Source organism: Trachypithecus francoisi, unplaced genomic scaffold (genome assembly GCF_009764315.1).
Source record: "Trachypithecus francoisi isolate TF-2019V2 unplaced genomic scaffold, Tfra_2.0 Lachesis_group1, whole genome shotgun sequence".
Taxonomy (NCBI): domain Eukaryota; kingdom Metazoa; phylum Chordata; class Mammalia; order Primates; family Cercopithecidae; genus Trachypithecus; species Trachypithecus francoisi.
In genome coordinates, this window is record NW_022681454.1 from 38,575,337 (window position 1) to 38,598,839 (window position 23,503).

The following is a 23,503-nucleotide window of genomic DNA, read 5'->3' on the forward strand; positions in this document are numbered from 1 at the left end:
ATTTATCCCTCGGCTCTTTCTGACATTGGTTGAGGGCTGTTTCCAAGGACAACTTCCAGCACTTCTGGACTGCCCTTTGTGTGGGCATCATGGTCGGGGGTTGGGGGGAACCTTCAGGCATAGTGTCTCCAGCATTATCAGTGAGCAGCCATCAATTGGTTGAGTTGAATGCACCATGGAACTGAGGAAAGCATCAAAAGCTGTAGAAATCTGCTATACAAACCCAGCTATACTCATAAAAGTCATGGCGTTTTCCAATATTGACCATGATACCCCGGAACACACATCACTGAAGAGAAATGCTTCCCTTGACTTCATGATAAATTCAGAACTCAGTTATAGCAAAGAAACAAGTGGATACCTTATGTGTCAGAAATCAACTGCTTAAATCAAAGTTATATAATTCGTTAATTTTTAATACCACATATAAATGGTGAACTGGGGCCCGAAGGTACATATTTTTACCTACATCATACACTCACAATTGTGTTTACATTTGTGGTGATGCAAAATAAAGTCATTGTTGGAACTTCCAAAAGCAGCAACATCAACAGGAGGAATATTTTTCGCTTGATGTGTAATCTATTTTTTTGCTTGCTCTGTCAGCTTAATATTAATGGCTGCCCTTAGGTTAGCCCAAAAAAGCCCATGTTTGCTCTTTTCCTTGGGCCATTCCAAATAAGTCCTCCTGGCCATGAGATTTTTGAGCTTGTGATAGCTGCTAGGAATGGAGTACTGCGGAATGGGTTCCAGCAAGATCAGGATTAAGTTATTATATCCTTCATGAAACAGATTGTGGTGGGCAAAGTAGAGCTCATAATGGCACCACTCACTCTGGACAAAGTTGGGAGACAAAACAAAGATGGACTTGTAACTCTTCTCAATGCAGTTGATGATATTTTCCACAATGCTCTTGCCAGGAACAAAGTTTCTCTCATGAAGGCAAATCTGCATACCTTCTTTCTCTAGATTTGGTAATAATTCATTTTTCACCCAGAAAGAATCGTGCCCACTATATGAAATAAATGCATGAAACTGGAGATGTCTTTGGAGTTCTTCTAAGGGTACGTTCCTGGCCCTGCGCCGGGTCTGGGTCCACTGGCACACCATCCTGAGATACCAGGGCAGATCCAAGTAGATGCAGAGGAAGGTCACAGTCACAGCCAACACCAGCATGGTGGCACCGATGGTGACGATCAGCAGAGTTATGTTGCAGGATAATTCAGACATGTGAAAGTCCTTTAGTGGGGTTCCTCTATAACTTTCTGGGTAGTCACACTTATAAGAATCAGGCCAGCCCTCTACCACTTCACTTGATACTTGCTCTATATTTCTGACAAATTCTCTTAGCTCACAGGTACACTGGAATGGATTGCTCCCTGCTTTTATTGACCTCATCTTCTGGCAGCTCTGGAAGAAATCAGCTGATGGGTGGGAAACTGAATTGTGATCAATGATCAACACAGAAAGGCTGCTAAAGCTGCCACATCCAGGAAGGTCGGTTAAAGAATTGAAAGCAACATTGAGTTCTTGCAAAGCTTCCAGTTTTACGACTTGTTTAGGAATGCTCTTTATTTTATTGTTGTGAAGATCAAGTACCTTGATCCTGGGAGGTAAACATCTGAAAATAGTGTCAGTAAGTATATTTGAAGACATATTTAAACTTAATAAACTTTTAGTCCAAGAGCAATCTCCTTTCTTTTCATCATAGCTTACAGAATTCTGGCTAATATCCAATTGTTGCAGAGACTTCATCCGTGTAGTCATTTCAGCTATTTTTGAAAGTTCTTTTAATTGATTCATTTGTAAAATAAGTGTCTCCAACTCAGTGAGGTGCCCACAATTTTCAAAAACTGTGTCTGTTAAGAGATTATTTGAAAAATCCAAATGCAGGAATGGGCTGATTTTGGATGGGCAAAGCATGTGGATCATGTGTGTACCAGACACTGTGAAATTTTTGATGTTCATATTTGAAAAGATTTCATAGATATCCCTTTGTGGAAAATTGAACACGTCGCTGACAACTTGGTGTATAGACAAGGCCTTCAGGGAAGTGCCAGAATAATCAAAATCTCTGAAGTCCAGTTGACCCTGTAGCTTCACGTTTGAAATTGAGAAATACCATACAGTTGTATTCCAAACCAGCTGGAGGATCCTAATGAAAGAATTCCAAGTTGTTTCAATGTTGTTTAAAGTAAGACTTGATAACTTTGGATTTGTTTGAAGTTTTGCCAGAATATTTAGGAAGTAAGAACATTCGTTATCTTCTAGCACACATTTGATATTAGATAGTTCCAGATTTGCTACAGTCCTGACTGACACATCCAAAATAAAATTGAATTCTTTGCTTGTTGGGAACACAATGTGCAGACTCTCAGTGTTAAAGTTTTGAAGGCCCTCAGGGTCTTCTTTGTCCCCATAATGCTCTCCTAAGACCAGCAAGACCTTGCTGATATTCAAATGAGCAATTGGCAGCACAGTAGATTTTTCTAAGTGTGTAGTGCTCAACCCCAGAAATTTTAGTTGAGACATATTGCCAAACTCTTTGCATATAGGCAGGGCATCAAATGCATTAAATGACAGGTCCAAGTGCTTGAGGTTCACAGTAGGGTGGCAAGAAATTTTCGCCAACTTGTTGTGGGACAAATCCAAGTATTCCAATTCCTGGTTGAATTTGAAAACACTGATATCAAGATACTGGAGTCTATTATGAGAAATTATCAAAATCCTCAGCTTTGACAGTGATAAGATGTCAGAAATCCAAAGCTCAGATATATAATTTTGTGATATATTTAAGATTGTTGTTTTCTGGGATAGGTCTTTAGGAACATGGATGAGACTGTTTTTTGACCTATCAACTAAAAATTCACTTTCTTCAGATAATTGTAGTCTGATCTGAAGTGTTAACATGAAGATAATGGCAAAATGGAAGATGCTAGTCATTCTGGAACACTAGACATTCCTAAAAGTAGAATCTGTTCTTCAGATCATCTTGATACAGATACAGATTCTAGAGAAAAAAAAATACATGAAATGATGAAATATATTACATACATTTTTTAAATACATGAAATTAGTCATGGCTGATACTAAACTTTTTTTTTATTAGAGACTCATAAAATGGAAGATACATTCTTTTGGGTTACACAGCCTAAAACTAGAGAAGTATATATACTGGTAAATAAAAACTAATCAAGTAGGTTTTAATATGGATGGTGTAATAGATTGAATGGTGGCTCACCAAAAGATATGTCTACATCTTAACCATGTCCTAATCCCCAGAAACCATGAACGTTACCTTCCTTAGAAAAGGGGTCTTTGCAGAGATAATAAAGTTAAGGATCTTGAGATGAAGAGATCATCCCAAATTATCCAGGTGGTCCATAATTCCAATGACAAGTGCTCTTCTAAGAGAAAGGCAGAGGGACAAGAGAAGAGACGACTGAGAAACAGAGGAGAAGGCCTCGTGACAGTGGAGGCAGAGACTGGAGTGCAGCAGCTACAAGGCAAGGAACAGCAACAGACCGCCAGAAGCTAGAGGAGGCTCTGGAGTGAGGGCAGCCCTGCTGATGCCTTGAGTTTCGACTTCTGCTCTCCAGAACGTTGAGGGCAAAGCCACCACGTTTGTGATCATCTGTTACAGCAGCCTCAGGAAGCTAATACAGGTGGGTTCATAGAAAGTTCTCGGGCCCCAAGCTTCCCAAAATTATTTAGAACTCTAGCTAAGACTTGACTGGTGTACTTTCACTCTTCGACATGTGTCTCCCCATGACTTTCTCAAGAGGTGTCCCAAATGGTGCTTTTGGGACTGCTCTTCTATTACCCTTTATGACCTATACACGGTTTGGGTCTAACTTTGGTCTTATTCAAAAGGTAATTAGATCATAATAAAAGGTCTCTCAGAAGATCCATTTATTCATCCATTTATTTATTCAACCAGTATTTATTGATCACCTACTGGCCATGTTTTAAGAACTGGAGATAGAGCAGTGAACAAGATAAAGTCTGAATTCTCAAGGAATTTTTGTCTAGTGGGGAGACAGAAAATAAACAAATGATTAAACTCAAGTTCCTGTAGTGATAAGTTCTACAGAGAAAAATAAATCAGGGTAAATTGTAGGTATAAGACAGTGCTTGGGGGTGGCTATTTTTGAGTGATGAGTTAGAGAAGGCCTTTTTGAGATGATGACACTAGAGTAGAAATCAGAATGAAGCAAATGAGTAACCTATGGGAAGATCTGGGTAACCTATGGCATTTCTGGCAAAAGAAAAGGCAAGTATAAAGGACCTGAGATGGAATTGAGCTTGGCTTGTCTGAGAAGGAATGGGAAGTTCAATGTTAGCATGGAGTTAGGGAAGATGAGGGGAGTTAGGGCCAAGATCACTCAGGCTTTGTTGATCATTGCGAGGAGTTGGGATTCTACCCCAAAAATGATGAGAGGGTGGCGAACACTGGGAGGTTTTGAGAAAGGGAGTTGTTTCCTCCTCTCTCTTATTCAGAATACTTTTTTTCATTCATTCATCAAATATGTATTTATTCTCTATGCAGTGGCAGGTATTGTTCTAGGTTATGCCTATTGTACCAGTATTCAAACTGCTCTAGCTCAGACACTATTTCATGGTCAGCATTCCAGTGGCATATGAGAACAGAGGGAGCTGTGTTGGGATGAACTCTAGAGTGTGTACTACTCACCTCCAGAGACCCTTTCAGCTGCGATTACACAGCTACCCAGTTCTCACAAGGAACGTATTCAAAATGCCCTAGAACCATCAGACAAGCAGGCCGTCAGTATCAGCTAAGCACCAAATTCCTCTTCACATATCCCCTCCCATATCTCAATGAGCACAGAGAACCTAAATAATTCAGCTTCTAGAAACAATCTTCAGTTACAAAAGTTCCCCAATTTAGACATGCAAACTTATCTGGGTGTTTTGAGCCTTCCTTGGACTTACCCTTTTGTAGAGGTGTCCAATATGCCTTTGTTATCCTGATTTCTTCTAACATGGAAAAGGGCCTGATACCCCCATTAGTGTTCATGAAGACCCTGAGCAAGGAAGATGATGCAGACATTAACGTTCATGTTAAAAATCAAGGTGGTGTTTTTATGACATTGATTGTATTTGGCTGAAAGACCCAGAAATTTCCCAATTCTTCCTCTCCAGCTTCCTGAAAGAGCTACTCACACAAGAAGCAATACTTCAATGGCTGTTATAGCTTCAATGTTTGTGTCCTATGAAATTCTTATGATGAAATCCTAACCCCCAATGTGATGGTATTAGCAGGAGAAAATTGGGAAGTAATTAGGTCATAAGAACAGAGCCTTTATAGTATCCTTATAAAAATGCCCCCAGAGAACTCTCTGGCTGTCTTTCTGCCATGTGAAAATACAAGAAGAAGGAGGCATCTGCAAACCAGAAGAGGGCCTTCGCCTGAACCCAACAACACTACCATCCTGATCTTAGACTTCTACCCTGAAGAACTGTGAGAAACAAATGTCTGTTGTCTATAAGCCACCCAGTCTGGTAGTTTGTTATGGCAATTTAAACGGACTCAAATAATGGGAATAAAAATAATACCCTGGGGCAGTGCCTAATATCTCAAAACAGAGCTATCTGTTACGAGATAGGTCGAAACAAAAGTGGCCTGGCCTTAAGGCCCAAGTGGGGTTCCCTGCTTATTCCTATGCCTGAATCCAGATCAGGGCTCTTTCCACCTCCTAGCCAACTGCAGAGTTCATGGAATCAGTGATCAGCATGTCAGGCGTGGTATGCAAAAGTGATCAGAGAGACAGGGGCAGACAGGACACCATGTATGGGTGCAAGTGCTTGGCTCACAGAACCTACCACAAGCAAGACGAAAGTTGTCCTTTTTTCCTTAACAACAGCCATCATCACAAAAATACATACATTTATAAAACTGCCTGTCCGCAAGTGTTAGAGTAGGTACTTAGGCAGACATGAGCAGGACAGGAGAGGGGCCCCCCAACCAGGATTATCAGGCGACCATCAGGTGATGATCAGGCAGTTGTTAAACAGTCTCTCTAACCCGGGGGCCGTGGCTCATGCTGTAATCCCAGCACTTTGGGAGGCCGAGAGAGGCGGATCACCTGAGGTTGGGAGTTTGAGACTAGCCTGGCCAGCATGGTGAAACCCTGTCTCTACTAAAAATACAAAAAGCCAGGTGTGGTGGCAGGCGCCTGTAATCCCAGCTACTGGGGAAGCTGAGGCAGGAGAATTGCTTGAATCCAGGAGGCAGAGGTTACAGGGAGCTGAGGTCATGCCATTGCACTCCAGCCTGGGCAGCAGGGTGAGACTCTGTCTCAAAAACAAACAAACAAACAAACAAACAAAAACAAAAAAAAACAGTCTCTCTAGAATAATAATTGGTTGCAGCCAGCACCAGGGAAAGTCAATCTCCTAATAGATAGAAAACACGCCTGAAGCTGGTGGTTAGCAGCCTCCTGATAAAGTCTCAGGAGTTGGGCAAGCAGGCTCGAGCATGCATGCCAAGAGGCAAAATGGCAGACTTCAATGGGTATGTGACCTTCCTCTAAGAAAGCTTGTCTGGCAAGGGAAAAATGTCTCCAGTGAGCATGTGCACAACTTCATGCAGCCCCTCCCAAGGGCTGGCAGGCCACTGCACATGCAGATAGCCCACCCCAAAGGAAGAATCAGGGAAGAAGAGATGCAAAACTCCAGAAGCCTGCCAACGAATAAGCCCCAAGTCAAAGGTTAAACTGGGCACTTGGATCTCTCAAGTTGCCCAGTTGGTCCTCTTCCAAGTATACTTTACTTCCTTTCATTCCTGATCTAAAACTTTTTAATAAACTCTCTGTAAGGAATATGGCTGTGCTTTGGTCAAGGACAGGCTGAGGTAAACATCCAGAGTAACTCAGCGAATTTAGGGTCCAGCCGTGTAACTCACTTTTTATCATAGCCATGTAGACATAGCATAGAGAAGCTTACCACCATAGCCATAACATAGGTAAGGTTCATCCCTTGGCTCTAAGCCACTCTTGTCTGTAAATGGTATAATTGCCCTGCTGACACTGTACAGGTGCATTGGCACCCAGAGAGAGAGAGAGAGACAGAGAGCCAACACTGTCTGTCTTTGTAGACGGACTGAGGGGAGCCAGGACACAGCTTGGCATGCTTGTGCCCAGCCAAGAGAAAGAGTTAAGCTGCTGACCCTGAGGGCAAGGGAGAGCCGGACGCACAGCTGTGTGTGGAAGCTGCCAAACTAAGCAGCCAGGACAAGGCGGACAGTCTGAGAGAACTACTGTAAGTAAGCTGCTGATGAGAGCTGCTGCTGAATAAAATCACCTTTCACCTGCCTACGGCCCCCTAAGTGTTCTTTCAGCTATCTGCTCATCCACCCACTCCCCTCAGACCTCAGTATGGGCTGGAACCTGGCCCTGGGCGTGACACTCTCACTCTGGCTCTAAAACTTGCCTCAGTCTCTCACTCTGCCTTATGCCCCTCAGACAAATTCTTTCCACTGAGGAGGCAAGAATCAAGTTCCAACAGACCCATATGGATTTGCCACAACTAACGCAAGCATTTAATGAAAACATAGCTTCAGTTTTATGTCGAGTTAAATTAATTGATTCACATATCTTCTATTTGCCCAACCTCCATCTTGCCCTTTCGTTTAAAGCCATTAATTTCAAGTACTCAGTTTACAAAACCATTCTTATTTCTATAATTAAGAAATCAAAATGTTATACACAGGAATAACTGATTTTTAGTATTTCCAGGATCTTTGAATTTTATGTACCAAACTTGCTAAATCAATGAAAATCAATGTCTCAGTTTCCTAGACCAAAGCATTTTTTGATCAAAGTCTTAACAACCATGACTGAGCCTCATCTATTTTAGAACCTTAAAACTCTTTTACTACCCAGAAAATAAGCTGAGCAGTAAAGGATGCTTGAATTTGGAAGTGTAAAATGCCTCTAGGTGTGCTTCTGTCAATTTTCATTATTATGATAGGTTTAGCCTCACATTATATGACACAATGAATCAACACATTTAATTTGTCTTCGTTTGGAGATTTTGGAGGCATCAAATCAAGGCTTTGACTGGCCTTAATGGACAATACCCATGCAATCTATCTGGCCCATTAAGTTGAGTCCTGTAAATATTTACTAAGGGCCTTCTCTGCACAACCCTACTAGCTATTAACCACAGGTTAAAAGAACTTGAGACAGTTCAAGAACTGTTTGTTCTGCTTTGTTTTCTATGCGGTTTTGAGAAACTTTACTTTTTGTTTGTTATAAAAACACATTCGCTTTCAAGTCTTTTGACCAAATTGGGTGTAGCCTGGGAAACATTTTCAAAACCTGCAATTCCACCTGACTTCTAGTTCCCCAGAACCATGTTAGTGGTCTGAGAAACAGAAGGACTAGCTAGTGGGAAAGCCCAGAGAAAAAAACTGAAAAAACCTGCCCACAAAAACAGAAGAGCTGAACAGCAGCATTACCTCTGGGAGTAACTGACTTATATCTCATTTTCCTTAACACTGCGAAGAGAATACGAATGGTTGGATGGGGTGAAGAGAAATGCCGTCAAAATCAACAACTAGCAGCTGCTCTGGAAGAAAATCAGAAGACGTGTGTGACCCAGATATTTATTTCCCAACTCAAAAATATTTCTTGTAAGCAAATCACACACGAGGTGTTATTCCCAGAGCAGCGGGGGGACTTTCTCTGATTTAGGACTCAGAACTGATACACAAATGCCAGTACAAACTACACAGTAACTATGTACATATCAGAAATACAACCCACTTAGAAAAACACCCAGGACTTACACAGATTTTTGAGAATTCTGTACTTAATAACTAGCTATACAATTATTTTCTTTTACAAAATAAAATAATATGTTGCTTACCAAGACAACCTGCTTGTCTGTTCCGTTTGGCAGTCCATAAGAAATTCAAGCACTTCCTTGAAGGTTTATTTCACTGTTAACCACATTTAGTGTTGAAAACAAAACAAAACAAAAAGGCTCTTTTCCGCCACCTACCGAATTCCACGGGAATTACATTACATAATTAAGAATAAACTTATTTTCTCTTATTCATATGTAGCATAGTCTGTGGGTTAACCGATAGGCCTGTATTAAAATAGAATCATGTTTCTATGGTTCCGAATTTCACTACAGTCAGTTTCCTATTGTCTACACTGATGAAGTAAATGAGGTGGTGGTAATAATCCACAGATCATAATTGGCTGAATTCAAAATGCTTACCGTCGTGGCTATGCTGGCAGAAGTGTGCGTCTGGGTGTGTTTCAGCTGCTTTGTTTTTCCTCTTGCCTTTTCATCTATCCACTATTAAAAGAGGGAGGCATCAAGATTAAGGTTGTGCTAAAACGCATTCGTAAAGAGGGAAGATCATTCATGTGCTAGTTACAGGATGGATGTTAACCATGTCTTTTTTGACAAGCTGATTTGCAGAGAAAATTTGATGCTGAATTTTTTTCCACTGATCTTTTCAAGCTTTCTTCAAAACATATTTTTGTAAACCTAAGTGAAAAACATGCTAAGAAGAAAACAGATTCTTAGCATGTTTTTCACATAGGGTTTATAAAAATCCTGGGATTTGTGGACAGCATGTTCAAGGAAGCCATTCTGATAGCTCTACTCTTGCGTTTTCCAGTAACAACAACAAAATAACAACACAATAAATGGGCAAATAAAGTTAAGGGATTCCAGCTGACTGCCTCTGAAGGTGATCTCAGCCTGCATGGTGTCCAGTCAAAACCGGATGTGGGGATGACAAAACTGCCTCCCTTCCTTCCCTCCACAGTTCTCTCCCATAATCAGCTTTTCTACCACACAGCGAGCAAGGCCAACTTCCCTCAACTAAGAGCGCTGAGATTCTTTTTGACTTGTAATGTTCTCATTGTCTCTGTTTCCCCTTACCTCAGAATTTGTTTAATTGAGGAAATACGTTATGGCTATAAACATTTTCTGGAACTGAAAGAATGAAACTGCCTGCCTGCCATTTCCTCCTTGAGACCCCTAACTGGACAGGAGGGAGGTGTCTTTGACTAAGAAATTAGTTCCTGGCTCCCAAAAGCGTTAACTTTGTGAATCCAGGCCAAGGGAGCAATGCCCAGGGGAGGGAAGTGGGCAGAGCAGTAAGGGAAGCTCCTCAGCACTCTGAATTCCTGTTTTTTTCCCCACAGACTCATCTCCACCACTAGCAGTTGTGTACATGATTACAAGTGTGTGCGTCTCTGCCTACCAATAGCCCACATGTGGGCATTTCTTTCTGGATTCAGGGCAGTAAAAATATGCTGTCAATTAGATGTGATCTGTAGTTAGTTGTGTGTGTGTGTGTGTTTTTAACAAAACTTTACTGAGATATGATTCACAAACCATAAAAAAGTTCACCCTCACCCGTTTAAAGTGTATAATTCAGGCCGGGTGCAGTAGCTCATGTCTATAATCCCAACACTTTGGGAGGCTGAGGCAGGCAGATCACCTGAGGTCAGGAGTTCGAGATCAGCCTGGCCAACATGGTGAAACCCTGTCTCTACTAAAAATAAAAAAAAATTAGTCAGACTTGGTGGCACATGCCTGTAATCTCAGCTACTTAGGAGGCTGAGGTGGGAGAATCGCTTGAACCAAAGAGTTGGAGGTTGCAGTGAGCCAAGATCCATACCACTGCACTCTAGCCTGGGTGACAGAGCGAGACTCCATCGCAAAAAATAAAAAATAAAATAAATAAAATAAAGTGTCTAATTCAGAGGCACCCACCTGCCTCTTTTTCCCCCTGTTGTCCAGTGGGTCACCATGGAACAAACACAGTGATAGGTGTAATTATGTACACCTATCAGTCAACAAACACACACTGGTAATCATGTACACCCATCACTCAACAGATACACACTTGTAATCATGTATACCCATCACTCAACACATACTTCTAATCCTGTACACCCATCACTCAACAAACACACACTTCTAATCACGTACACCCATCACTCAACAAACACACACTTCTAATCGTGCACACCCATCACTCAATAAACACATACTTCTAATCCTGTACACGCATCACTCAACAAACACACACTTCTAATCATGTACACCCATCACTCAACAAACAAACACTTCTAGTCATGTACACCCATCACTGAATAAACACACACTTCTAATCATGTACACTCATCACTCAACAAACACACACTTCTAATCATGTACACCCATGCATTGACACAGCCTCATCTCCCAGGGAGAACTTCCATTCTCAGAGAATACAGCTTCTTTCTAAATTTTTAAAAATATTTTATTTAGTCTAATATATCCAGACATGCAATGATTATAAAGGATTATTAATGAGATATTTTATATTTTTTCATTCTAAGTCTTCAAAATCCAGTGTGTGTTCTATACTTACAGAACATCTCAATTGGGCTATACTATTTTAGGCACTCAATCACGTTTGGCCAGAGGCCACCTTGGACAATGAGGGTCTAGAATAGCATTATCACAGTCATGCAAATAAGTACAAGCCTAATTCCAGTTCACAGCAGCCCATGAAGTTAATTCAAAATAAAGACTTCATACTTTGTACTCTAAGCAACCCCGTACATCTCTTCATAGCAGTTTCTCTGCCCACCCCATCCCATACCTAGGCACTTCTTTTTGGATTCAGGGCAGTAAAAATATGTTGTCAATTAGATGTGACCTGTAATTAGTTGTTGTTTGTTTTTTTTTTAACAAAGCTTTATTGAGTTATAATTCACAAACCATAAAAAAATTTCACCCATTTAAAATGTGTAATTCAATGACTTTAGGCATATTCACAGAGTGGTGCAATCATCCCCAAATCAATTTAGAACATTTTCATTACACTGAAAAGAAACACTATACTCCTTAGTCATCACCTCCACTTCTCCATGCATCCCAGCCCTAGGCAACCACCAATCTACTCTATAGATCATACTGATCTCTATAGATTTGTCTATTATGGGTATTTCACACAAATGCAATCATATAAAAAGTGGCCTGTTGTTACTGGCTTTGTTCACTTAGTATAATGTTTCCATGGTTCATCCATTCAATATTTCATTTTTTTATTGCCAAATGATTTTCAAGTGTATATGTGTACATTTTATTTATCCATTTATCAGTTGATGGATATTATGGCTCTTATGAATAATGCTGCCATTGACATTCACATACGAGCTTTTGCGTAGACATATTTTCTCTTGCGTAAATACCTAGGAGTGGAATTGCTGCTGCATCATATGGTAACTCTGCATTTGGCCTTTTGAGGAACTGCCAGACTGTTTGAAAGCAGCTATACCATTTGTTCTATGAAACAGCCATATAGGCAAAGCAGCCCCCAAATGCCCTAGGAGCTGAGAAATCAAAGAACTAAGCAGACAAATCCAGTGTGTCAGTAAAGGGTGATTTACTTGGGGAACTTACCCACAGAAGCATGGCCAAAACAGGAGCAATACAGGTAGATCTCTGCAGCATTCCCGTCGAGGCCCAGGACTTACCGACACCTTATGTAGAGAAAGGAAGTACATGCTCTATAGAGACAGCTAAAGGCCACCTTCCAGAACAGGCAAGACTGCTATGTGCACTATAGCCTATAACATGTGTGATAACATCAATGTTGCTTTGATCTAAAGTCAGGATCTATAGTGAGTTCATGTTCTTACACTAAGGATAGTAAATAAAGTAGGAATCAGGAGGCATTCAGGAGACTGGAGCTAATCAGAAGTCAGCATGGCAGATTAGCATCCAAGATGGAGCCACTTTTGCCTCCACACTCCACCCCTCTAATACAGCTCTTACAACCTCAAGTGCCCATCTCTTCCATGGTGGGTCCTGAGCCTCTGGGGGAAAGCAGTTGCTGCAGTCATTTTGGTGATGTAGGTGACACATTGCATCAGTTTATTTTCTACTTGTAAGCAGAGGCTGCAGCAACAATACAAACAACAGGCAATGATACCTGTGCCAAGTATGAGACACAGAATTAATCATGCCTTTGACACCGTATTTTCCAGAATCCAAACCAAGAGGCATTTTGCAGGGCAGAGCAGCAGCAGGAACAGAAGACTATGGGAGGAAATATGAGTGTCGAGTAGATACTTGGCAGGGCAGTTCTTCCCCATCAAGCAAAATGGCTATGGTAGCTTCATCTCTTTTAGTTATGACACAGGCAGCCCGAGGACTATGGGCTGAGGGTACACACCAAACGTGTTGCCTGAGAGGCAAGGGTAAGGTCACAGGGGCAGCAAAGGACTATACCAAGCGGCCACCAAGAGTGTCCTTTAAAAAGGGCCATGTTCAGTGTATGGCTATGTGGAGCATCTTGGTCCAGACTCCAGCAGGATCAATGAAGACCTCTGTAGTTGCCAAGGAATTCCCCATTCTCTAGCAAAAAAACAAAACAAAACAAAACAAAAAAAACCTTATCCAACCTGGGGAAGATTGCCAGTCAAACTTCCATTCAAGTGTTCCCTCCTCTGCCTCAAGGTCTTGAGGAGTCCCAGATAATATTTGCTGTTGGTCTTTTACCAGCTCCAGTAGAAATTTGTCTGGCTGGACTTTGTTTGCCACTATGGTTAATGGACCATCCTCGACGATAGTCCTGAGTTGTTGGTGTGGTACCAGTCCTATATTTGTCTCAACTGAATTAAAGTTTTTAATGGCTTTGAGGTAGAAGGCAGGACTCGACTCCAGGGGCGGGGCTCAGACACTGGACCAGACTGAGGACTCGCTAAAACAGGGATGGGGTGAAAGCAGTTTTCAATCAGACACACCCGCCAGTGTGCCATGTCAATTTACCATTGCCATGGCAACAGTCAGACATTACCACCCGTTTCCATGGCAATGACCCAATGATTACTAACCCTTCCCTAGAAATTTCTGCAGAAACTGCCCTTTAATCTGCATGCAATTAAAAGTGGGTATAAATATGACTGCAAAATTGCCCTAAGTTGCTACTCTGCCTATGGGGTAGCCCTGTTCTGTGGGAGCAGTCATGGAACTGTAACACCACCAGAGATATAACACTGCCTGTTCAATAAAACTGTTTTCTTCTACCTCCGGCTTGAATTCTTTCCTGGAAAAAGGGAGAAGCCAATTCTGCTGAACTTAAAAAGGGAGGCCTGAAAGGCCCAGTTAGAATTACCAGGAAACAAATGTGGTGTGATCTGATCTCAGCTGCATTAGGCAAAGAAAAAATAGATGAGCAACCCAATGCCAGAATAGTGGGCCTTTGAAAGACCTGATTCTTGATCAACAGCTTAGACCCCTTCCTACTGTCCATAGTGAGAACATTAAGGATAGTAAATAAAGTAGGAATCAGGAGACATTCATGGGACTGAGGCTAATCAGAAGTCAACATGGTGGATTAGCACCCAAGATGGAGCCACTTTTTTCTTGATATCATTTTATATTCCCATCAGCAATAGTTAAGAGCTCTAATTTCTCTACATCCTTGCTAACTTGGGAGGCTGAGGCAGGAGAACCGCTTGAACCCAGGAGGTGGAGGTTGCAGTCAGCCGAGATTGCACCACTGCACTCCAGCCAGGGCAGCAGAACAAGACTCTGTCTCAAAAAAAAAAAAAAAAAAAAGTCTTCTGATTCACAGGCATGGGATGTCTTTTATTGATTTTGGTCTTTAATTTTTTTCAATGGTCTTTTATAGTTTCAGAGTATATGTTTTGTATTTCTTTTGTTCAACTTATTTCTAAGTATTTTTTGATACACTGTTCTTCAAATTTTTTATTTGTTCATTGCTGCTGTATAGAAGTATCATTGATTTTTATATAGGGATGTGTATCTTGCAATCTTTCTGAACTTGTTTATTGGTTCTAATGGTCTTTTAGTGGTGTTATAGACTTAAATGTGTGTACTGCCCCAAAATTTATATGTTGAAATCGTAACCCTCAATATGATAATATCAGGAGGTGGGACATTTGGGAGGTAATCAAGTCTTGAGAGTGGAGCCCTCATGAATGGGATTAGTGCCCTTATAAAAAAAGACCCAAAGAGCTTGCTAGTCCTTTTTCTGCCACGTGAGGGTACAATAAAAGACAGCAGTCTATAACCCAGAAAAGGGCCCTCACCAGAAGCCAACCATGCTGACACTCTGACCTCAGACTTCCAGGCTCCAGAACAATAAGAAATAAATTTATGTTGTTTATAAGCCACTCAGTTTCTAGCACTTTTTACAGCAGCCCAAATTGACTAAGACAAGTAGATTTCTAAGTATTTTCTATAAAGAAAATAATGTCATCTGTTGGGAGCAGGCCTCCCAAAATATGGCCATAAACTGGCCTCAAAACTGGCCATAAACAAAATCTCTGCAGCACTGTGACATGTTCATAATGGCCCTAATGCCCAAGCTGAAAGGTTGGGGATTTATGGGAATGAGGACAAGGAACACCTGGCCCGCCCTGGGCAGGGTGGAAAACTGCTTAAAGACATTCTTTAGCCACAAACAATAGCATGAGCGATTTATGCCTTAAAGGCGTGTTCCTGCTGCAGTTACCTAGCCCAATCTATTCCTTTAATTCCGCCCATCCCTTCATTTCCCATAAGGGACACTTTTAGTTAATTTAATATCTATAGAAACAATGTTAATGACTGGTTTGCTATTAACAAATATGTAGGTAAATTTCTGTTTGGGGCTCTCAGCTCTGAAGGCTGTGAGACCCCTGATTTCCCACTTCACACCTCTATATTTCTGTATGTGTGTCTTTAATTCCTCTAGCGCCACTGGGTGAGGGTCTTCTTGACCAAGCTGGTCTCAGCATCATCTGCAAATAGAGGCAGTTTTACTTCTTCCTTTCCAATATGGATTCTTAACTCCTAATTGCCCTGGTTAGCACCTCCAGTAAAATGTTGAATAGAAGTGGTGAGAGCAGGGCCAGGCACAGTGGGTCACACCTGTAATCCCAGAACTGTGGGAGGCTGTGGCAGAAGGATCACTTGAGGCCAGGAGTTCAAGATCAGCATATGCAACATAGGGAGACTCTATCTCTACAAAAAAAAAAAAATTAGCCAGGCAAAGTGATGTGTGCCTAAACTCCCAGTTACCTGGGAGGCTGAGGTCGGGGGATTGCTTGAGCCTGGAGGTCGAGGCTGCAGTGAGTTATAATCACACTACTGCTCTCCAGCCTGGGTAACAGAATGAGATCTAGTCTCAAAAAAAGTAGTGGGAGCAGACATCCTTATCTTGTTCCCGATGTTAGGGTAAAAGCTTTAAGTATATCTTTTACCATTAAGTATAATGTTAACTGAGTTTTTCCATAGATGCTTTTTATCAGTTGAGAAAATCCTCTTTTATTCCTAGCTTGTTAGATATTTTTCTCATGAAGGAGTAGATAGTATGGTTTATTAATCAGTAAGGAAGGAAACAAATGCTATGGGCACAGTGTCATAATTTGTGAGGTGCTTCTCGCAGTGAGGTTAGCACTCACATCAATGTGCAGAATAGTGATCTTCCTTTCCCTCTTTTCCTCCCTACTGCCCCTACACAATCCTATAGTTTCTCTTATCCACCTGATCCTAGAACTTCAAAATTGCACCCTGTAAACGTGTTGGGAATGAGAAATGTCATCACTTGGACATTTACCTTTTAATAAATTCTCCCTTAATGACCTAAAGTTTTCCAGCCAAATGTTTGAAATTGCCACTGATATATCAGTATCTGAGTAAATCTTAGATCACGACCAGTCATCCTCAGCTCTGTCTGAGGGGAGATTTGCCCTTTCCATTTCACAAAATGTTATAAGCACCTTTGTACACAATCTTGGTCTGAATCTTTTACTATTGCTTTAGGATAAATTTCTGGGAAAGAATAACTAGGTTGAAGAACATGAGCATTGTTATGCTACATACCACCAAATGCCCTCCATAAAGTTTGTTCCACTTTACCTGCCCTCCAAGAGTGTGCTGGGGTAGACATTCTATGCATCCTCCATAAAAATAACACTTTAGAGATCTGTTAATTGGATACATGTAGAGTGACATCTCATTATTGTTTTATTTTTATTTTCTTCTTTTATTGGCAATATGTATCTTTTTAGTGAATACCTGTTCATGTCATTTATGTATTTTTCTTTCAGGGTTCTGTTTTTTACTATTTAATTGTAATAGTCCATTTTTGCACTGCTGAAAAAATTACCTGAGACTAGGTAATTTATAAAGGAATGAGGTTTAATTGGCTCACAGTTCTGCAGGCTGTACAGGAGACACAGTGGCTTCTGATTCTGGAGAGGTCTCAGGAAGCTTACAATCATGGTGAAAAGTGGACAAGAGAGCAGGAACACAGCCAGAGCAGGAACAAGAGAGAGAGAGAGAGAGGAAGTGCTACATGCTTTTAAACAACCAGATCTCATAATATGATAACTCACTTACTCACTATCATGAGAACAGCACCAAGAAGGTGATACTAACAGATTCATGAGAACTCTACCCCCATCCAATCACCTCCCACTTGGACCCACCTCCAACATGGGGGATTACAACTGGACATGAAATTTAGTGGGGACAGAGATCCCAATTATATCATTCCACCCCCAGCCTCTCCAAATTTCATGTTCTTATCATATTGCAAAATACAATCATCCCTTCTCAACAGTCCCCCAAAGTCTTATCTCATTCAAGCATTAACTCAGAAGAAGTCCAAAGTCTCATCTGAGACAAGGTAAGTCCCTTCCACCTATGAGCCTGTAAAACCATAAGCAAGTTAGTTACTCTCAAAAGGTGAGGGTACAGGCACTGGGTAAATACAACTGTTCCAAAAGGGAGAAACCAGCCAAAAGAAAGGGGCTACAGGCCCCATGCTAGTCTGAAACCCAGCAGGGCAGTCATTGCATCTTAAAGCTCCAAAATAATCTCCCTTGACTCCATGCCTCACATCCAGGGTACAGTGGTGCAAGAGGTGGGCTCCCAAAGCATTGGGCGTCTCCTCCTCCGTGGCTTTCCAGAGTTCAGTCTCCACAGTTTCTCTCACAAGCTGGAGTTGACTGCCTGAAGCTTTTCCAGGCACAAGGTGCAAGTTGCCAGTGGATCTACCATTCTGGGGTCTGGAGGACAGTGGCCTTCTTCTCACAGCTCTCTAGGCAGTACCCCAGTGGGGACTCTGTGTTGGGGCTCCAACCCCACCTTTCCCCTCCACACTGCTCTAGTAGAGGTTCTCCATGAAGGCTCCAGCCCTACAGCAGGCTTCTGCCTGGACATCCAGGCTTTTACATACTTCTTCTGAAATCTAGGTGGAGGTTTCCAAGCCTCAACTCTTGCACTCTGCACACCTGCAGGCTTAACACCACATGGAAGCTGCCAAGGCTTATAGCTTACACTCTCTGAAGCAGTGGCCTGACCTGTACCTGGGCCACTTTGAGCCATTGTTGGAGCTAGAGTGGCTGGGATGTGAGGAGCAGTGTCCCTGGGTCTGGCCCAGGAAACCATTCTTCCTTCCTAAGCCTTCTTAGGCTTGTGATGGAAGTGGCTGCCTCTAAGGTCTCTGAAATGCCTTCAAAGCCACCTCCCCATTGTCTTGGCTATCAGCATTTGCCTTTCTTTTAGTTATGAAAATTTCTGCAACGTGCTTAATTCCTCTCCTGAAAGTGGGCTTTTCTTTTCTACCATATGGCCAGGATGCAAATTTTCCAAACCTTTACACACTGCTTTCCTTTTAAATATGAGTTCAAGTTTCAGGTCATTTCTTTGCTCACACATATGAGCATAGGTTGTTAGAAGTTGCCAGACCACACGTTGAACACTTTAATACTTAGAAATTTATTCTGCCAGATACCTAAATGATCTCTCTCAAGTTCCAAGTTCCACAGATTCCTAGGGTAGGGACACAATGTTTCTGAGTTCTTTGCTAACACTTAACAAAAGTGACCTTTGTTCCAGTTCCTAATAAGTTCCTCATTTCTGTATAAGACCTCCTCAGCCTGGACTTCCTTGTCCCTATCACTATCAACATTTTGGTCAAAACAATTTAACAAGTCTCCAGGAATTTCCAAATTTTCCCTCATCTTCCTGTCTATTTCTGAGTCCTCCACACTCTTCTATCCTCTGCCTGTTACCCAATTCCAAAGCTGCTTCCACATTTTCAGGCATTTTTATAGCAATGCCCCACTCCTCGGTACCAATTTTCTGTTTTAGTCCGTTCTTGCACTGTTATAAAAAAATACCTGAGACTAACTAATTTATAAAGAAAAGGGATTTAATTGGTTCACAGTTCCACAGGCTGTACAGAAAGCATAGTGGCTTCTGTTTCTGGGGAGGCCTCACAGAGCTTTCAATCATGGTGGAAGGCAAAGGGGGAGCAAGGTGTCTTCCATAGCAGGAACAGGAACAAGAGCGAGTGTGGGAAGGTGCTACATACTTTTAAACAACTAGATCTTACAATAACTCACTCACTATCACAAGAACAGCACTAAGGCAATGATGTCAACCCATTCATGAGAACTCCTCCCCCATGATCTAATCACTTCCCACTAGGCCCCACATTTCATTTTTATATAAACAAGTAAGTTCCCCTTTTCTTTGCTATTACTGTCATTCAGATGTGTGCTGGTAAAGCAGGTTCAAAAGAAAAGTCTGATCTGTAGCATTTGCTGATATCAGCAGTATCAGTATTCCCACTATTGCTGAGGGCTAGCTACCCACTAATTTTTTGGCAAAATTCCTGAATATTTTATTTTTATTTATGTACTTATTTATATTTGATTTTATTTTTTGAAACGGAGTTTCGCTCTTGTTGCCCAGGCTGGAGTGCAATGTCATGATCGCGGTTTACCACAACCTCTGCCTCCCAGGTTCAAGTGATTTTCCTGCCTCAACCTCCCTAGTAGCTGGGATTACAGGCATGTGCCCCCACACCTGGCTAATTTTGTATTTTTAGAAGAGATGGGGTTTCACCATGTTGGTCAGGCTAGTCTCAAACTCTTGACCTCAAGTGATCCACCCGCCTTAGCCTCCCAAAGTGCTGGGATTACAAGCGTAAGCCACCGTGCCTGGCCCTGAATACTTTAGAATCAGATTTAACAAATCTGTACAAGTAAGCTCCAGCACACCATGGCTACCCAGCTTTTAGATTTAGAAAGTTTTTCTCCATAACAAGATAAGATAGATATATGTGTATGTGTTCTTCTCAAATGTATTTTTTTAGTTATTTTAATTTTCAGTTATCCAAGTGATAAATGTTTACTGAAGAAAAATCAGGAAATATAAATAAATGTTAAAATATTTAAATAAATAGTAATCTCACCAAATAGGATCATACCAATATCATTTTTAGAGCAACCATGCGGTCATTTTTCTCTCTATATTAACATACTTTAGATTCTTGGCTCCTACTGCAAATTGTGGTTCAGAAAGTTTATAACAATTTATCTACTTACACATGCCCAAGTGCATGCACACACACATAGCATCATACTATGTATACTGTCTGTAATAATAATCTATCATAAATATTTTTTCATGCCAGTAATTATCCATCTACAATTTCATGATTATTGGCTGGATAATATAACATTTTATTTATAATGCAATTTTTAATATTTTAGTTTATAATGTATTTTACCAATCTTCTGTTGTTGGATATTTAAATTGCTTCCAATTTTCACAATTAGAAATAATTTTGCAATAAGCAGCAATATTTCCTTTGGATGTGTAGGAACAATTATTTTCTTTGCTTTTCTTTCTTTTTTTTTTTTTTTTTTGAGACAGAGTTTTGCTCTTGCTGCCCAGGCTGGAGTGCAATGGCACGATCTCGGCTCACCACAACCTCCACCTCCTGGGTTCAAGCGATTCTCCTGCCTCAGCCTCCTGAATAGCTGGGATTACAGGCATGCACCACCACGCCCGGCTTATTTTGTATTTTTAGTAGAGACAGGGTTTCTCCATGTGGGTCGGGCTGGTCTCGAACTCCCAACTTCAGGTGATCCACCCACTTTGGCCTCCCAAAGTGCTGAGATTACAGGCATGAGCCACTGCACCCGGTTGAACAATTTTTTTAAATATATATTTTATAAAGTGGACTTTTTGAACCAATAGACATAAACCAATACCATTATTCTTTGCCTTTTTTTCTATTACTACACATGAAATGTCTTTTTTATTAATTATTTAACCCAAATTTAAGATACTTTTTTTAGATTGCTCATCTGCCATATAATTCAATAGCCTACTGACAATTTTGGTTTCTCTTCTCATCTGTTGGTCATACTGATTACACAATAAGGTGTTGACTGGAACTTTTCCTATGACTTGGGTCCGAAACTGAAGACAAAGAAGTATTATGTACCACATTCTATAAAAGCTGCTAACAACTGGAGCACGTCCCCCAGGGCATTCTAAGAAGCAGTTGAACCAGATAGCACTGTCCACAGCATTGCCTCACCCTACCTTCCCTCATTCACCTGAGAACGCTGGGGAGGGTGGCAGGAGAGTCAGCAGCACCAGGAGATGAGTGTTTATGATGTAAGCCGGCAAGCTCTTCTCCCTGTGCAAGAGATGACATCTCTTTCTCAAGCCAAGTGAAGGGGGAATAACAGTAAAATTACTCACAGACACCGAACAGGCAAATCAGGCATTTCTTTACTCAAGAGGATGCTTGTTTTGATGCAGCAATGTGCAGGATCACCCTCTGAGGCGGATCCCCCTGCCCCTCTGAGCAGTCTCAGAGAACATTACACATGCCCCCTGGGGGTTCAGGAGTGTAAGTTAGTAGAGGGACTGGTGTCTACTCTGTTGGAGATTTCCATTGGACCAACCCTTGCCAACTGGCAATTAGAGACTGTGGTATCAGGTACCTGGGAAAGGGGGTGTATCTCCATCTCAGCACCCCTTGGGCCACACACACACAAAAAGGCACAGGAAGGCTTCATCTGCTCCTGTGGCTCCATGCAAGGGAGAATGGAGGCCATAGGATAAGACCAGAGCTATAGGAAACACAGCCATCTGATCATCCCGAGCCCTTGAATGACTTTGTGGCATAGAGACAGCTTACCTATTCTAGACCTTTTAGCTATACTTTTTCTATTATATGAGGAAGAAATAAACCTCAATCTTATTTAAGCCTCTGTATTTGAGGTCTCCCTGTCCTGCAGCTCAGCCTGTACCTTAATCGACACAATTACAGAAAAGGATATCCTCCTTCTTACCACTGATCCCTGGTCTCCACATCAGAAAAGCTAGATCTGGGAGAGGGAGGGGCAAGAAGAGTGTCTCTCAGATAAACCATGCCTACCTCCAAAATACATGCCAAGGTTGAGCTACAGACCTAGCCTGTGATATGCAGAAAGAAGTTGAGCTTTAGATGGAGATGGAGATTTAGAATTTTAAACTAGATTGCAGTATCAATATCTCAAAAGGACTGGAGAAGTGACAAAGGGAGAATTTCAGAATCCAGTTGATGGAATGACTGAGAAAAATAAAAACTACTCCATATTTGGACTAGATGATGTTGAGATTCCTCATAAACTAACTGTAATTGAAACTCTCAGAAAGTCCCTGTGGTTTTAGAAATCCCCTCAGGTCTTTTACTCCCTGTAGTTTAGTCTCATTCCTTTCTACTCAAATCAGTCTCCAGAAACCTAGGCAGAAATACTTCCTCCTTTCCCCATATTTGTGGCCTCATTCTCTTTAAAACTCACATACTCTCACCATTTCTATCCCAGGTCTCTATCCACTGTCTCTTTCCTATGCTCTTACATCCATCCACTCTATTCTCTTTGCCTATTACTCCTTACTTTGTACCTCTGACTTTCCAAGCAGCTTCTTTCAGAGTCTTCACTCTTTCCAGGATAGCATTTCTTTTCTGCTACCACACTCAGAACTGAGTCTCCAGGGCATCAGAGACGGTCATGCCAACCCCAGAGGACTGGGTTGAATAGTGTCCTCCACCCACCCTCCAAGCATTTATGTCCATTTATTTCAGATTTATTCTGAAATCTCAGAATGGGCCAGGCGCGGTGGCTCAAGCCTGTAATCCCAGCACTTTGGGAGGCCAAGACGGGCGGATCACGAGGTCAGGAGATCGAGACCATCCTGGCTAACACCGTGAAACCCCGTCTCTACTGAAACATACAAAAAAACTAGCCGGGCGAGGTGGCGGGCGCCTGTAGTCCCAGCTACTCGGGAGGCTGAGGCAGGAGAATGGCGTGAACCCGGGAGGCGGAGCTTGCAGTGAGCTGAGATCCGGCCACTGCACTCCAGCCTGGTCGACAGAACAAGACTCCGTCTCAAAAAAAAAAAAAAAAGAAATCTCAGAATGTGACCTCATTGAAAAAAGAGTCTTCGTAGATCTAATTAAGTTAAGGACCAAGATGTGATGGCATCGGATTAAGAAGGCCCCTAAATCCAACTAGAGTGTCCTTGTAAGAGACAGAAAAAAAAAAAAGAGGCTCGGAGGAGAACACCATGTGAAGACACAGGCACAAATTATTGATTATTTAACCCAAATTTAGGATGCTTTTTTTTTTCAGATTGCATATCTGCC

The 23,503-nt window shown here is 41.6% G+C and overlaps 1 protein-coding gene across 13 annotated transcripts; it reads right to left on the reverse strand.

Moving 5' to 3' along the window:
* Positions 1 to 389: 389 nt before the first annotated feature.
* TLR1 (toll like receptor 1) lies at positions 390 to 22,930 on the reverse strand. Of its 13 annotated transcripts, none has more exons than XM_033213983.1 (7): positions 21,423 to 22,930; positions 9,253 to 9,333; positions 8,893 to 8,965; positions 8,483 to 8,592; positions 4,954 to 5,045; positions 4,694 to 4,761; positions 390 to 3,010 (listed from the first exon to the last, which is right to left on the reverse strand). In XM_033213983.1, the coding sequence occupies exon 7, from the start codon at positions 2,941 to 2,943 to the stop codon at positions 583 to 585; it is 2,361 nt and encodes a 786-aa protein (XP_033069874.1). In that variant the 5' UTR covers positions 2,944 to 3,010; positions 4,694 to 4,761; positions 4,954 to 5,045; positions 8,483 to 8,592; positions 8,893 to 8,965; positions 9,253 to 9,333; positions 21,423 to 22,930; the 3' UTR covers positions 390 to 582. The 13 variants fall into 13 exon arrangements, with proteins under 13 accessions (XP_033069874.1, XP_033069878.1, XP_033069881.1 ...); XM_033213987.1 differs by having other exon boundaries at positions 8,445 to 8,592; XM_033213990.1 differs by lacking the exon at positions 8,893 to 8,965.
* Positions 22,931 to 23,503: the final 573 nt, after the last annotated feature.

What these genes read in the sequence shown, in the direction of transcription:
- TLR1 (XM_033213994.1), bottom strand. Translation starts at nt 2,943, where the DNA reads ATGACTAGCATCTTCCATTTTGCCATTATCTTCATGTTAACACTTCAG.